This window comes from Medicago sativa, chromosome 1 (genome assembly GCF_051527215.1).
Source record: "Medicago sativa cultivar Bolivia chromosome 1, Bolivia_mono, whole genome shotgun sequence".
Taxonomy (NCBI): domain Eukaryota; kingdom Viridiplantae; phylum Streptophyta; class Magnoliopsida; order Fabales; family Fabaceae; genus Medicago; species Medicago sativa.
Window position 1 is genome coordinate 77,155,169 of NC_140749.1, and position 14,618 is coordinate 77,169,786.

Here is a 14,618-nt window from a genome sequence, read left to right on the forward strand (position 1 = left end):
AATATGTTGATTATTATGAGACATATGAACTAATTTGTAGATATCATATCTATTTGTTTGAACTGTATTTTAATTGTAGTTATTATAGGGTTATAAGATTAGTTTGACTTGACTTATAACCATTACTCAAGGTCAAACTACTAACATTAGCAATAGAATACACTTGATATGTTAGATACCGACATACTCACATACCTACACTTGGTATTAGATTTTTTTGGTACCCCACTTACGTTTGAGCTTATGACTCTATTTGGCAAAGCAAAATCTCTAGCATATAGTAGTTTGCGTAGTGTTTAGGTCTCTAATAAGTGATTAGTAGGTAGTTTATACAATACAGATGATAGGAGTAAAAAAACTTCACTACTGATTCAACAGGTTTTTATACTAGTACACTAAATTCTGATTTGACCGACTCGACTTAATCCAACATCATGACTGAAACAAAAGCTAATCTACAATTCTGTCACACTGCAAGAAATAATCCATGAATATTACGAAATACATTTATAACTAACTGCAATTATTACTCCACTTTCATTTTCAGTTCAGTAGTCACGTATGCATCATGATTCACTATCCAGGCAAAGCAGGACCATGTTTCATGCACAATATTATCCATATCCTCAGCCAGCCAGGGTGAATTTAAAAATCTAGTTTCAATTTTAGAAAGATCATAAACTTCACAATTGCATATACATAAACACTCGACAAAAAATGTTACTGTGGCCAGAATATTAAATTAAACTGAACAATGACTAGTAAGATTATTCACTTTCTATAATGGATTTGCAGTAAGCACTACATCAAGTCATCAACCACAGTTATGGTGTCTGATTTTCCATACGGAAAATACATGCAGGTGAGGGGATACATTACAATGCAAATCACATACAATACCATAAAATAAATTTATGAAATTAGCAAAATAATAAATATTTCATTTTCCATCATAAAAAAAAAAAAAAAAAAAAAAGAACTATCTTATTTTCTATATAAAAAACTAGGCATATACTGATTTATTATTTACAAGGAGAAAATCCCAGCATAGGGCAGGCACCCCTCAATGACGGGGAGAAGGGAAGAGTTGGATCAGCAGGGTCACTAAAAATAACCTATATCTCATATTTGCTAAGAATTTTTTTCGGAGGCAGAAGATAGAAAGATGATGGTAGGGGGAAAGAAAAAGGGAAAACCTATGGTAATATACAATAAAGGAAGGGCCGATGATGGAATTTCACATTCCTTGTGACGCAGTTTAGGCGATAGAATGATAGCCTAAGCAATAAATTCTACAATGATAGGTTTACATGAAATAGCTCAAAGATGTCTTTTTTCTTGATCCACCTTCTCCATAGAGGTCATTCCATTGGAGTAGTTCGGTCATATTTGTTGAATCCGATGACACACTTGCACACACCTGTTTACATACATGAAACATTACACAACCATCACGTCGCAAAGAAACAAACATAATGTTTTGCCATGACTCACAATTTACTCCAAAAGGAAGACAGTAAATAGAAGTCTTAAAGAAAGAAAAACGAACATACCTGCTCGTGTGCATATTTAAAATCTTCCATCTTTAAGGGACGAATGTCGGCACTGCTACAGAGTCCAGGTAAAGGCTTGTTCTCAGCCAATGCAGAGGTTCTCTCCTGAAAGACATTGCATGTAAATGTTGTGAGGAAGAGATCACTGGGTCCTAAACCGTTAGGCAAGCATATCAAAGTGCACAGATTCATCTATCAATGGTAATTGAGTAAACATTTGCTATATTAAAAGGGAGGACTTGTACATTACACCTTCAACAGTAAAATTAAATAATTCATGCATTAGAATTTTAACCAGTCCCACTGAAAATCAGTGATAGAGCACATATGCAGCAAAGAATCATCAACAGAACACATTCTACAATAAAGTGGCATCAGAAGTTGACCTCCAAATGAGCTCAGGGACTGTAAAACTTAGTTCATAACTTTTATTGTGATAATTGTAATGCAAGATTGAAATTTTCTCAATCACTTCTCTATATTATATATACTTTTCGCATTTCAGAAAACTATGATGATTAGACCGCTTCTCATTTCTCCTCTTATTAGAACTCAGGTGAAAAGAAAATTAGAAAAGCAAGAGAGACTTGGTGATATCTTACTTTTTAAGATAAGGGAACCAAAAAGATCTTCATTTACTCAAACAAAAGTAGAATGCAGAACTGGCCAAGCAAATAAATAGCCAACAAAATAAACTTCATAAACAGAGATAGAACAAATTTGCGCTAAGATAAATACCACTTTAAATGGTTCTAGGAGTTGTGACTACTTTAAAAACTCCAAGGTATCCCACAAGCCTAGATTACTCGGTCGGGAAATTCGCAAAGAAGCTCTCGATAAAGGGTTCAACACCCCCTGATGGAACATCCTTTACCATTCATGTCCCTCAATCCCTCCTTGAGCTGCCTGGAGGGGTCCCTTGGGCACCACACTAGAAGGGGGCTACCCTGAGCCATAGAGGGGATACTAAAGACTCTTTAGTACCCCCTCCCCCCCAAAATAAATTCTCTAGGCAGGAAAAATTACTCAAAAGAATTAGGTTATTTGTAATTTAGAGACGTAACATTAAAACTTCCATCGCATCTACATAATGATTCAATCAGCACTCAATTGACAGATTTTCAACTGCAAGCGCATATTATTTCTACAGATTTAAAGAGGCGAAAATTACAACGTGAAATGAAACTTAATGCAATCCTTGAGAGCAGCCAAGACAAAACAATGATGAGAAATCATGGAGACTTCAACCAAGGAAATTATATATGAACTAACCTTCTTTTCCTTCTCCAAGATCTCCCTTATTGGACAGTGCGCTGCAGTGACACACAGATTCTGCAATCAAAATATAACAATGAGAATATTTTACCTAGAGTTATGTGCAACATTCTCAAGCAAGCAAGAATGGATGATTAAGATGTATTGAAACACAACCTTTAGGTCACTTCCGGAGTATCCATCAGTCATATTTGCTAATGCTTCTAAATTAACATCAGGCGCCAATTCTTCTTTTGCTAAAATGACTCTCATAATTTTTTCTCTGTTTGTTGCATCTGGCAAATTAACCATCAATCTACAAAAAAAAAAAAAAAAAATAGGGAAGACCAGTTAGAATAAATCTCATCTACAAAATATAAAATACATGAAATCAAAATCAAACATAACATGTTTACCTTCGCGGAAGCCTCCTAATAACAGCCTCATCAAGATCAAAAGGCCTGTTCGTGGCAGCAAGAACAAGTACACGCTCTCTATCTTTTGTGCGCAGACCATCCCAATTAACCATAAACTCATTCTTCATTTTACGCATAGCCTCGTGCTCACCAGGATTTTCACGTCTCCCCAACATACTATCAACCTGCCACAAATACCACAAAAATAAAAAACAATTAGCTGAAACTAATAATAAAGCATCAGCAACCATAAGAAATTGGAAATCTGAGGCAGATTTAAAGAATTGTCTTAGTAGTAAATGATCACAAAAACTATATGACTGAGGTGTTCAGTAAAGGAATACGCTAAACTTTAGAACTTTTGGTTCGAATTAGTTTGGAGTTCACTACAATTCACAACCCCTGGTTCTTCAACCCACTGTATCAGTGCCTTCACAAACACTATAGGACGTACAGCCACCACTATCCTGCAGCTTCACAACTCCCAAGCAGCTTAGTCTTTCTTTTGACCCCCAATGACGACTTAGAACTATGAAGCCTACTACAATTGTCCCCATCGCAATGTAAATCACTAAATCTTATGTACTTTTCCCCCCATGAACTGGTGAGTATAAATATCATGTGAAACCAATCCAGCAATCGCTTGAAAACCATTGACCCTTTGGACCAAAATACAATCTATTTGGATTTGGATTCTCTTAAACCAGAACGGATCTTTTATGTAAGGTAGATGAGAGAAGTGGAAACTCTTTTGTGGATTCAGCCTAACAGCCCATTGCAAATTTACAACAGTCAATACTTTTGGAAGGTCAAAGAAATCAGACATGATTCCAGGGCATTTGAGGTATTGTAAATCATGCGAAGAACAGTTGAATTTGATTAGATTTTGGTAAAATGTTTTTTAACAATTATGAACTTCGAAAAGTTACACTTGTCAACTAACACCACTAAGATTCCTGGCTGTGCGTTCTTGATCAGGAACTCGCAGTAGAATTTTGTAGTAAGATAGTGTATGGTAATCTACCCTTTTTAGAGGCACAAACAAGGTGATCAAATAAAGAGAAATTGTGAAAATCATGTACAGACTAAGCCTCCTCAGCTGTTGTATGTTTCCATGCCACATATGGGACATAAGTATGCCATGTGAATAACCACTAGTTATATAAGCATACACTACCCTCTAAATGGTAAAAATGATTAAAAAAGATAAAACTAACAAGATGAACATTCATTTAGGAAGAATGGTCAAAAAGTAAGCAAACAAAAATGTTTAGCTTAGTGCTAGGAACACTCTTTCTAGCACTCACTCTCTTATTGGGTTAAATCAATGTGGGTCACACACACTTTGATTTCACCCAACAAAAGAGTGAGTGTTAAGAGAGAGTGTTAAATAGAGTGTTCCTAGCACTCCTCAAATGTTTAAGAAAAAGGATGGGAAACATCACATATATGAATGACAAGTTAAACCAACCTCATCAACAAAAATAACGCTTGGAGCAATTTTGCTGGCCAGAGAAAAAACTGCTTTGACATACTTTTCTCCTTCACCAAACCACTGCAACAAACAAAATGATAGCTTTTTGTCATTGAAGTATAAGGGAACACCAATGGTACAGTAAAAGTGTTTCAAGTTACAACATTAATACCTTCGAAGTAATGCTAGACATGGAGATGTTAATGAAATTTGCTCCAGCTTCAGTTGCTACCGCCTTTGCAAGCATTGTTTTTCCCGTGCCAGGGGGGCCAAAAAGCAATATTCCCTTGCAAGGCTATAATAAAAGTAATTGCAATGAGGTTCAAACATGGTGTGATCGACTTAATATATGCTCCACAAATCATTTGAAGTATGAAGTATATAAATTAATCATTATTAGTAACTAGAATGAAAATCTTTCCACCTTAGTTAGTTGTCCTTTGCAAAATAATTCAGGCCTTTGAAGAGGAAGCATGACCAATTCCTTTAAGGTGTCCTTAACATTTTCTAAAGCTCCAATATCATTGAATGAGACCCCAATATCAGTTGGTGGAATAACATCACCAAGCAGTTTCTTCTCAAATTCATTTTCAGTAACTACGTCCTGGATAAACAATTCAATAGATATGGATATTAATCCCATTATTCAAACCGTGAAAGTGGAAAGGAGCCAGATGTAAACCAGTACTACAAAATATGTACTCCGCAAAATAGGGAGGAAAAAGGTATAAAATTGTGGTTGTCTGATTTAAATTACCTTTAATGATTTTTTTACGCTCTTGTTCTCATTTTGAATACCCTGTAGAATGTTAAACCCATACTGAATGCTGCACAATTGTAAAGTAAAATGGTCTTAATTTTTTGACGGAAAAAAATAAATAAATAAACTTAGAAAACTTCATTTTATTGTTTTCGCTCAAATTATTAGGGTTGACATTATGAAAACGACCAAAGATGAGGGAACAACCTCTCTGCAGATATCACAGGCTTTGATTCTTCAGGAGAAGCCTCAGATGAATGCATAAAATGGTAACTTATCGCCCAGCCAATAATCTTCTCCACATCTAGTAAAAGGAGTTGACAACATATTATCAGTAATATTGCATGTTCAGAAGGAAATGTAACTCCAAACAATTAAATAGTAAAAACTGACTTTCAGTTGTTAGAGTTTGATCTTTGATGGAAAGAGTCTCAAGTTCAGGGCAATCCAGTCCAAACTTGTTGAGCACCTGAATCATTAAAAGAACCTCATTAGAAGCTTGACAATTGGCAAGGCAATGAAATAATTTTCAATTTTGAGTAAAGCAAAAGCTAAGTTATAGGTATGTTTTATTCGAGGTCTTCGTATTATTTGAAAATCCATCATCAAGTGGATCATTTTACTGAAAGTAATTGTAGGACTCAAGGGTGTTGGGAAGAACTTATTTAGTACTTGTGTAAGTGTTTGGAAGGACTTCTAGTGACAGGTTAAGAAATCTCTATAAGTTGTTCTGATTTATATTTGTAAACTCCTCGCCTCGGTATAGCATATAGAAATAGCTTATGGATAATTTACCCTCATTTCCTCTTCGACTTGGAAACAACTTGTACAAAAACTCTTAAATGATAAGACATTAATCAATTTTTTTTGCCTAAATTCCCCTTAGCCCTATAAGGAAAAATGCAAACTAAACATAAACGAATATGGAAGACCAGGATAAGTAGCCATAAAAAAAAAAAAAAAATGGAAACTTATCCATTGATATCATGTTTAAAATGACATTCAGAATTGTTAAACCTAAAAGAGGAAATTTCACAAAGCAAATGAATGTGACACGACACATTCCAAAGGCACCCGATAAATAATCTCCCAATAGCTAATCTCATTCTCGTCCAAGAACAACACAATAGCAACTAGAGAAAGCGTAGAATGATAAAAGAGTACAAGAAAAAAAAAAATATTATCAGGAGGTACAGTAAGACTCACCAAGCGAATGCTGACAACGTTGGACTGAGCTTTCATAGTTTCTACGTCACGTTCTAGGTGCTGTTTCCAATCAGAAAGTAAAGCCTCATCCTGTACAAGGTAACAAGTAAAACAGATATATGAACTGTACGTACACAGCAAGATCATAAATTGTGCAGTAAAATTAATCTAAGATACCTGAGGCATCTGTATTGTAACTTTGTTTGGGAAAAGCCTGTTGAGTTGCTTCATTACTTTGGGGGTTTCTTTGCTCCTATCATGTAGCCTCGTAAAGTTATCCTAAACAAACCAAATTGTAGTATAGGTCGATGATTAATTCATGAAAGAACCATAAAAAAAAAAAAAAAAAAAAAAAAAAAAAAAACCGTCTACAACATTGTATGTTGATATTAACCAATATTCAAAAAGCCATCCATCTCAAAGCCATAAAAAAGGAGGGTAAAATGCCTAGAACTACACCAATCAAAGTAGTAGGACCAATATCTATGATTATTATACCGGAAAAGCAAGATCAAGTAGTGCTGTCTGATTGCCTCCAAATTTTGTAAACAGAAGGCTGCCAGGTTGGGTCTGGAAGTATAAATATGCAGTCATCAGATGCAGCAGCAAAAACTTACCTCTAATCATGATATCATCACTCTCAGATGCTTCCTAACATATAAATAATAAAACAGTACCTTCTCTTTACGATTGTCCGGGTGGATATGTGAACCAATTACTACAACATTCTGTGGCAAGCTTGCAAATTTACTTTTTAAAACTTCTGAGTTCCCAGCCACACCCTTCTCTATATCTTTAATCAACAACACTAGGGCTCCACTTTTACTCAGACTAGAGGCAATCTATGTTCACAATAGCAAAAAAAGGGGTGTTATGTATACTACTTCAGGAATGAATTGAAACAACTTTTGGACAAGTATAACACTGGGGCTACCTCAAAGATTTCATTAATAGCAACTTTTCCAGAGTCATCCCCTCCACAACCATCTACCAGTACCAAATGATTGACTGCAGACAAATCATTTAGTAACAACTTTTAATGCATGGCAAAATTATAGCATACAATATACAAATAAGTGGCAAATGGAACGGCAAATCAATCAAATACTGTGAATTACCAGAACAAAAGAACCCACGGTCATCTTCGCAGAGCCCTCCAAGATCATTTCCATCTGGAATTGATTTCTCAAATCTAACTCCAATTTTTGAAGACCCGTTATTTTCAAAGGCAAGGAGAACTTTGCCCCGGCAGCCATAACTTGGTCCCCTGCTCAATATAACAGACAGAAAAAAGAAACACTAATTTCCAACACGAACAAAAAATAAACTAATCTAAAGGTAAAAAGGAATATTTTAATAAGAGAAAATAGACAAAAAAAAAAACAACCAGCAGTCAAATATAATATCCACCAAAATAGAAAATAAAAAAATGTGAAAGTGAAAAACATAAATAAATAAACACCAAAGCCTGCATAACTAAATTGAACCGTCTTGAAACATCCATGAGGAATTCACGAGAGTCGAAAGAGAAGCCAAAGCAAGAATTTTTATTTATATGCATTTGCAGGTTCAAGTAAATTAGTTGGAAAAAATCCACATAATGAGTTAATGACAACATCCTAGGATTCTGAGCTAAACAAAGTGCAATGACTCCAAAGTGGAAATTTTCAAAAGCTGTAACATCTGCAGACGAGGGAACTACTATTTATGAAATTTTTCCAATGCATTACAATGCTATTAAACTACAAAAATATTATCATCTCTCTCTACAATCAGGTAGAGCACTTCTACTCATTAACCGTAAAAATGCTACGAAGTATAATTTCTTCATACAAACTTACCTTGAAGGAAAAACTTGTGGTGATGAGGCAGCAGAAGGGAAGTCGCCAACATATTTTACCCGATCACCTGCAAATGATGTAAGAATCATATTATTGAAGGCGTCAGGTCAGCAGAATGTCATCTAACATATATAAAAAATAAGATAATAGAAACTAAATTTCAAACTAGGTGCTTATGTTTTAAGAACAAAACAGCATACCTGTTTTAAAAGCACTGCCTTTTGATGATGCCGTAGAAATTTCTTGCTTCAGTACAGCCTGTGAACTAGATGTGGATCCACCTATAATTTGGGCATCAACACTAGAAGCTGGTTTCTTATGTTGTATATGTATTGTAGCAGCCGGAGTACTTCTCTTGGTAAACATAGATGTTCTTTCAGTCCTTGGAATTGGAATTTCTTTAGTAGAATCAACTTCCTTCAATGGTGTTCGCTGAAAATTCAATTGCACAATCAATTCAATTTTGTCTAGAATGTTGCTGATTTTGATATGAAACAATCCCAACAGAATCAAACAGATGAGAAAGCCAATAAAGACCATGGTCAATGAATGAAACGAATTATATAAAATTAGGCTAGTATGGGATAATAACCCTACAAAAACTCCATAAACATAACAACAGAAGGAAATCTTAGAAAACATACACCAGGAGGTGAAAGAGAATCCACAATTAGTAGCCACGCTCCAAAATGCTTTGCAAGTGCCTTTGACAGAGTCTCCTGATATATTTCAGAGCCTACAAAAGAATCATATACAATGACAGCACTCCTAACTTATGGAAAAAAGAAAAAAGAAAAAAAAAGAATTTAGTGAATCATACAAACAAGAATGACGGGGCTACCTGCAGGACCAGATAACAATATCCGTGGGGACAGCGACGGAAGTTCTGAAACATATTTTCCAGAGCCATTGCACTTCAAATGAATGTATGCAGAAGTAATCAAAACATTCTTTGTTGTATCACTGTAATAAAGCAAATCATCATAACCAGTAGAATAAATTATCTTTTATCTATCTAACTACATGTCATCCTACCAAGCATCATAGCATTAGCAACAAAGAATATCAAGGTTTGTAGCTTTACATCTAACTGTGACCACACAATAGATATGTATAATTAAGGTAGCATACAACAGGATATCAAATCAGAAAAAAGTATTATTAACAAGAAGCAAGTATTTGCACCTTAGATAATATGGGAAACTTTCAAAGGAAACATCAATATTCTCAGCATTGAGAATTCTCATCTGTAAGCTATCCTTTAAGGCTTGTTGCTTGGGCGATGTCAATAGTGTTGGGGTATCAACATCTTTAAGGAGTTCCTTTAATTCCTTACGTTCTTCCAATATCTTGGCAATGTTGCCACTCAAATCAAATTCAGGACATGATCCAGAAAGCTTGTGCAATAATGGTCTCAATTTGCAGGAAGCAGCAGTCATCTTCCCAACATCTGCATCCACACCAGCATTGACTTCTACAGCAACAACATTTGGATCTTCATTAACGGTGGTAGAGGACGGAAGACCAGTTTCCTCAGCAGAAAAAACTCTATCTGGTTCGTCATTAATGGTGTTGTGCTTCATGTCAATGTTTGCCTTATCATCCCCATTGCTGGCAGGTAGTGATGAAACATCAGTCTTCTGCTGCATGTTCTTGCTAGTGTTAGAAGCAGGTGAAATCATGGTTAAATCTTCATTAAGTTCAGAAAAAGAGGCCAATAATGAAGCTCCAGCAACAGACGACAGGTCTCCAGATCTTGCATCAAGTTGCGTTCCAGTTATTGAAGCACCCTGGGCTTCTAAAATGGTCACAGGAGAAGGTATATTGGCTGTAGTGATATTATTATTGAGCTGCTGAAAGATCTAAATCCATGCTAAGGAACCCATTAGATATCAATGGAAGAAATTTAAGAATGAAAAAACACAGGATTTGTAATATAAATACATAGAAAATGTGACTAACATGTATTTTTGCAAAGGTGAACGCAGAAACATGCAAAAGAAAAAAATCAAGAAGAAACAAAAAGATAAATTCTTGCTAGGGAATCATATCTAAAGGATACATAAGCCTGCTTCCCGGAAACACCAAAGACAACTTCATCACCTCCACTTAAAATATGACGGGATTTCTTCCCACACATCTTTCCATTAACTTTCACAGCACCACAACTCCCTATGATTTCCAGCAATGCAACAGATGAACCTCCATGCTGTGCAGAATTACAAACAACTGTGGTTACTAATCTATTAAACTTAGAAAAGGTTAACAGTAATTTTCTTATGATGGAACAATTTTAGGAGCATCTACCATAAAAGAAATAAAATTCATTTCAGTGATATCTTTGGCAACATCTATAATAGATCTGAATTTGTTTGAGGAATTACTTATTTGTCATAACAAAGTTGTAAAGATCTTATCTCTTCAGTAGGTTTTTTTAAGTTTAAAAAGATAAAGGAGGAAACTCTACCTCTATATGGCTCAATTTGCACAAAACATTACTAACAGAGGGATCCTTCAGCCATAAATTACATTGACGACATTGGCCAACAGTGTAGATAGGATCGCACATGGGCAGGTGAGGATTCTGGAAAAGCATGAACAATAAAAAGATTAATTCCAAACCTATAAGAGTGTAATCTGAAAAAAAAAAAGAAAAAAGGGAAGATTAAATGAAAAGACAGAACCATAAATTAGATAAAAACTCCCAATTTCACACTCACAATAAATTGATGATTCTTTGAATTAAATGCAAATTTTACTCTCATGAGTCATGACTAACATCAATGCTATACTTTACTTTGAAGGAAAAAAAAAAAAAAATCGAAGAATGATGCCAGATCTGGAGACCTGTCGGCTATTGCTGGAGATTCAATATTTCCTCTTTTTCTAAACTTAATGAAGATTTATCTATCATTCCACCTTCTGCTAACACTGGCAAGAACATGCAGCAGAGTGTTTCATCACTGCCTGGCGGCAATGGGGATGATAAGGCAAACATTGACATGAAGCACAACATCGGTAATAACGAACCGGATGGAGTTTTTTCTGCTGAGGAAACTGCTCATCCATCCTCCACCACCATTGTCATGTGTAATTCTGCGCAACATGGAGGTTCATTGGTTGCATTACTGGGAATCATAGGGGAGTAAAGATGCTGTGAAAGTTAACGGAAAGACGTAAGGGAAGAAATCCCGCCTTATTTTAAGTGGAGGTGATGAAGTTGTCTTTGGTGTTTCCGGTAAGTAGGCTTATGTGTTCTTTAGATATGGAGATGTAAAACAGCGGCAAGTAGGTTGCGGTAGTATGAATTGGGCTTTATTTATAATGCGCTTTTTTAGGGTTTGGCACATTGGGCTTTTTGGAAAATCCAATGATGGGCCTAAGTCTCTTGAATGAAGAATTGTTTCCCTCTTTGGGTCTTTGCCTAGATGACCACTTTTTCCTTATTTGTTAACTATGAAGATGAAAATAAATAGAACTTCCATACAATTGATTATTTAATAAAGATAAGAAAACGTTAGAATAGTGGTCATCCTGCAGCATGCTATACTGTTGTCCCAGATTTGGGGTTGATGCTCTGCGTCGCTATCCGAGATTAACAGCATATTCCCCTTAAATAAAATATTGTATTTCCCTCTTAAACAGGTCCATCTGGCTAACTCAGATTAATCAAGATTCAAGATCTAATGGGACTTCTATGTATGATATAGTACAAAGCATTATCTTCTCTTGTTGGTAATGCACAATAAAAAAATTGAAATTTCCAAAAGCTACAACATTAACCCCCCCAATCCCCCAAAAAAGCAAGTATCACTAAATCGTCTACAAATAGATGATGACACATCCTATAATCTGAAGTGGTAATTAATTTATATGTATGATATAGTACAAAGCATTGCCATTTCTTGATGGTAATGCACAACAGCAAAAATCCCAAGATAATAGTAATGTGAAGTGTTACTATTGTAAGAGCCACATCAACCAAGGCGTTCACAAACGAGGGTACACTTAAGAGAGATTAAAAGAAATGAAAAAAGAATTATGAAAACTCCAAACCAATGTAGCTAATAGCACCATTGAAGATGATGATGTGTGCTTAGCAACAAATGAGAATATCATTAGGTCAAAACGGGTGATGGATTCGGTTAACTCAATGCATATTTGACGAAATTGTGTGATATTTGACCCCTAGAAACTTAGTGGTGTGTTGGGCCATTTGTAGTTAGGATGTGTGAAGAAAATGAAGGTTGAAAGCATTGGGAAAGTGAGAATGAAGCTTCAATGGTGCAATTCAAGCTTTCCATAGTAAGGCTTCTAACTTATAACATTGCTAATATCATCTCTTTGGAAAAGATGCCTTTACAAGGATACAAGTTTTCTAGTTTGAAGTGAAGGTGCAAGGAGTACAAGCAAAGGTGTTTGATACATCAAAAGATAAGTCGTGAAAAGTGTGAGCAGTTGTGTAGCAAAAGAGAAAAGGTTAAGTCACACGATGACATAAAAGTTTAGAAAAATTAATTGAATGAGAAATTGTTGTGTAGTAGTTAAAATTTGCAAATACAATAATTAGAAGGGAGAATTATTGGAGTTTCCCAAAATTAAAGTGAAACTCTCTTGGAATTCAACGTTGACTCCTAGGGTAAGTTTGAATTGGTGATATGAAATGGAATGGAGTGGGACACGGAGTGGAGTTGAACAAAAAAAAGGTTCCACTGCATCATTTGAATAAAGAGACCTCAAGTTTGATAGAACTTGAAAATGTGAGGAACAATTTATAATTTACACTTATTCATTTTAGTAGGGGAGCCACTCATCACCACTACATCAAGGGAGTTTTATGAAGAATGAAGGCATCCCATGTCCAAGCGAAGTGAATCCCCAAGAAAATGCAAACGATCAATCGTATAGTTTAGAGTGTTTCTTGAGGGTGAATAGACTAGATATGTTAATTGGAATAAGATTGTACGTTTTCACAAAACCTTTAATCTTGTTTGACATAGTGATACTTTCATAAAATGCATCTTTCGATAGACGTAAAGTCGCAGACGATTAATTAATGTTAACCTCATAAATTCTGCGTTTTGTCGTTATGTAATCTATCTTTGGTGTGTGTAACTTTTGCTAACATGGATAGTCCATAATATACAAGTTATACACTAAGTTGAGGCCGTAAATTAACCAACATTGTACAATGCACAACATGATGCATACAGAAAATCTCAGCCATTTTAGACAAACTAATAACCCCGAATTCAGAAAATATATAAATCTATAAACCAAAACTAGTCAATAAAATGGTTTCTGAATTGTCAAAATCACTAGTTTCAGAACTTGTATTGCATCCACTCCCACTTTAATAAGACAAAGAAACAACCATGCAAATTGCAAACAAAACAAAAACTTAACTAAGATTAGAAGTAAACCTCAGAAGATTGAGAAATAAGCTTCCCCCAAGCTGACTTAGAATTAGATTTTGTGCAGCGTTTCTTCGACCGAGCTAACGGAGGTAACACCTTTGATTTCTCAGCAATTTGACCTGATTCTAACACAAAATCCATAAATCTCACAAAGCAAAAAAACCACACATGCTTGCTTAGATTATATAAAATACAACAAACCCATGAAAGAAATGATAAAAAGTTTATAACTTTGATACCTATACACTGAGGAGGAGACACCAAAGCTTCATCTTCGTTTGGAAGAGAAGAAGACTTGTCATTGTTACCATCAACAGCCATTTCTGACAGATCAGATGGTCTTTTCTCTTGTTCACCAGATTCGTTGACCAACGGTGAAGGATTAACCTTGGATGAAACATTCTTTGAGACCTGTTTCAACACAAACAAAAATCTAAGAATTAAGATAAAAAAATTTACAAACCCATTTGTGAGGAATAAGGGAAATTATTGGTTTTGGTTTACATAAGAACCTTGGATCGTTTTTTTGAGTTTGAAGGAGATGATGAAGGAGAAGAGAGAGGACGTTTGGAAGAAGAGGAACTGCTTCTAGTTTCAACCATGATGATGGATGGGTTTTGAGGAAGAAGAGTTACAGAGATTTGAGATGAGAAATGTGTTTGAGACCAGGCAGACCAAAAATTATTGAAACGAAACT

At 35.3% G+C, this 14,618-nt stretch overlaps 1 protein-coding gene across 7 annotated transcripts; it reads right to left on the reverse strand.

Moving 5' to 3' along the window:
* Window positions 1–755: 755 nt before the first annotated feature.
* On the reverse strand, window positions 756–14,618 carry LOC146957625 (uncharacterized). 7 transcript variants are annotated; one of them, XM_085737713.1, is made up of 27 exons: window positions 14,434–14,618; window positions 14,161–14,332; window positions 13,928–14,040; window positions 10,972–11,088; window positions 10,567–10,713; window positions 9,690–10,366; window positions 9,346–9,467; window positions 9,149–9,240; window positions 8,705–8,936; window positions 8,505–8,571; window positions 7,782–7,930; window positions 7,598–7,671; window positions 7,341–7,505; window positions 7,162–7,233; window positions 6,841–6,942; window positions 6,664–6,753; window positions 5,851–5,926; window positions 5,665–5,761; window positions 5,455–5,524; window positions 5,122–5,301; window positions 4,870–4,992; window positions 4,695–4,778; window positions 3,224–3,408; window positions 2,985–3,123; window positions 2,826–2,885; window positions 1,554–1,658; window positions 756–1,420 (listed from the first exon to the last, which is right to left on the reverse strand). In XM_085737713.1, exons 1-27 carry the CDS (start codon window positions 14,521–14,523, stop codon window positions 1,307–1,309), a joined length of 3,714 nt encoding a protein of 1,237 aa, XP_085593839.1. In that variant the 5' UTR covers window positions 14,524–14,618; the 3' UTR covers window positions 756–1,306. The 7 variants fall into 7 exon arrangements, with proteins under 7 accessions (XP_085593839.1, XP_085593857.1, XP_085593836.1 ...); XM_085737731.1 differs by having other exon boundaries at window positions 13,911–14,040; XM_085737710.1 differs by having other exon boundaries at window positions 13,928–14,046.

Excerpts from the sequence above, each read along its gene's own strand:
- LOC146957625 (XM_085737710.1), bottom strand. The coding sequence starts at position 14,523 with ATGGTTGAAACTAGAAGCAGTTCCTCTTCTTCCAAACGTCCTCTCTCT. Across the intron at positions 5,762-5,850 it reads TCAAACTCTAACAACTGAAA|ATGTGGAGAAGATTATTGGC; the intron begins GTCAGTTTTTAC and ends TCCTTTTACTAG. Across the intron at positions 1,421-1,553 it reads TTAAATATGCACACGAGCAG|GTGTGTGCAAGTGTGTCATC; the intron begins GTATGTTCGTTT and ends GTATGTAAACAG.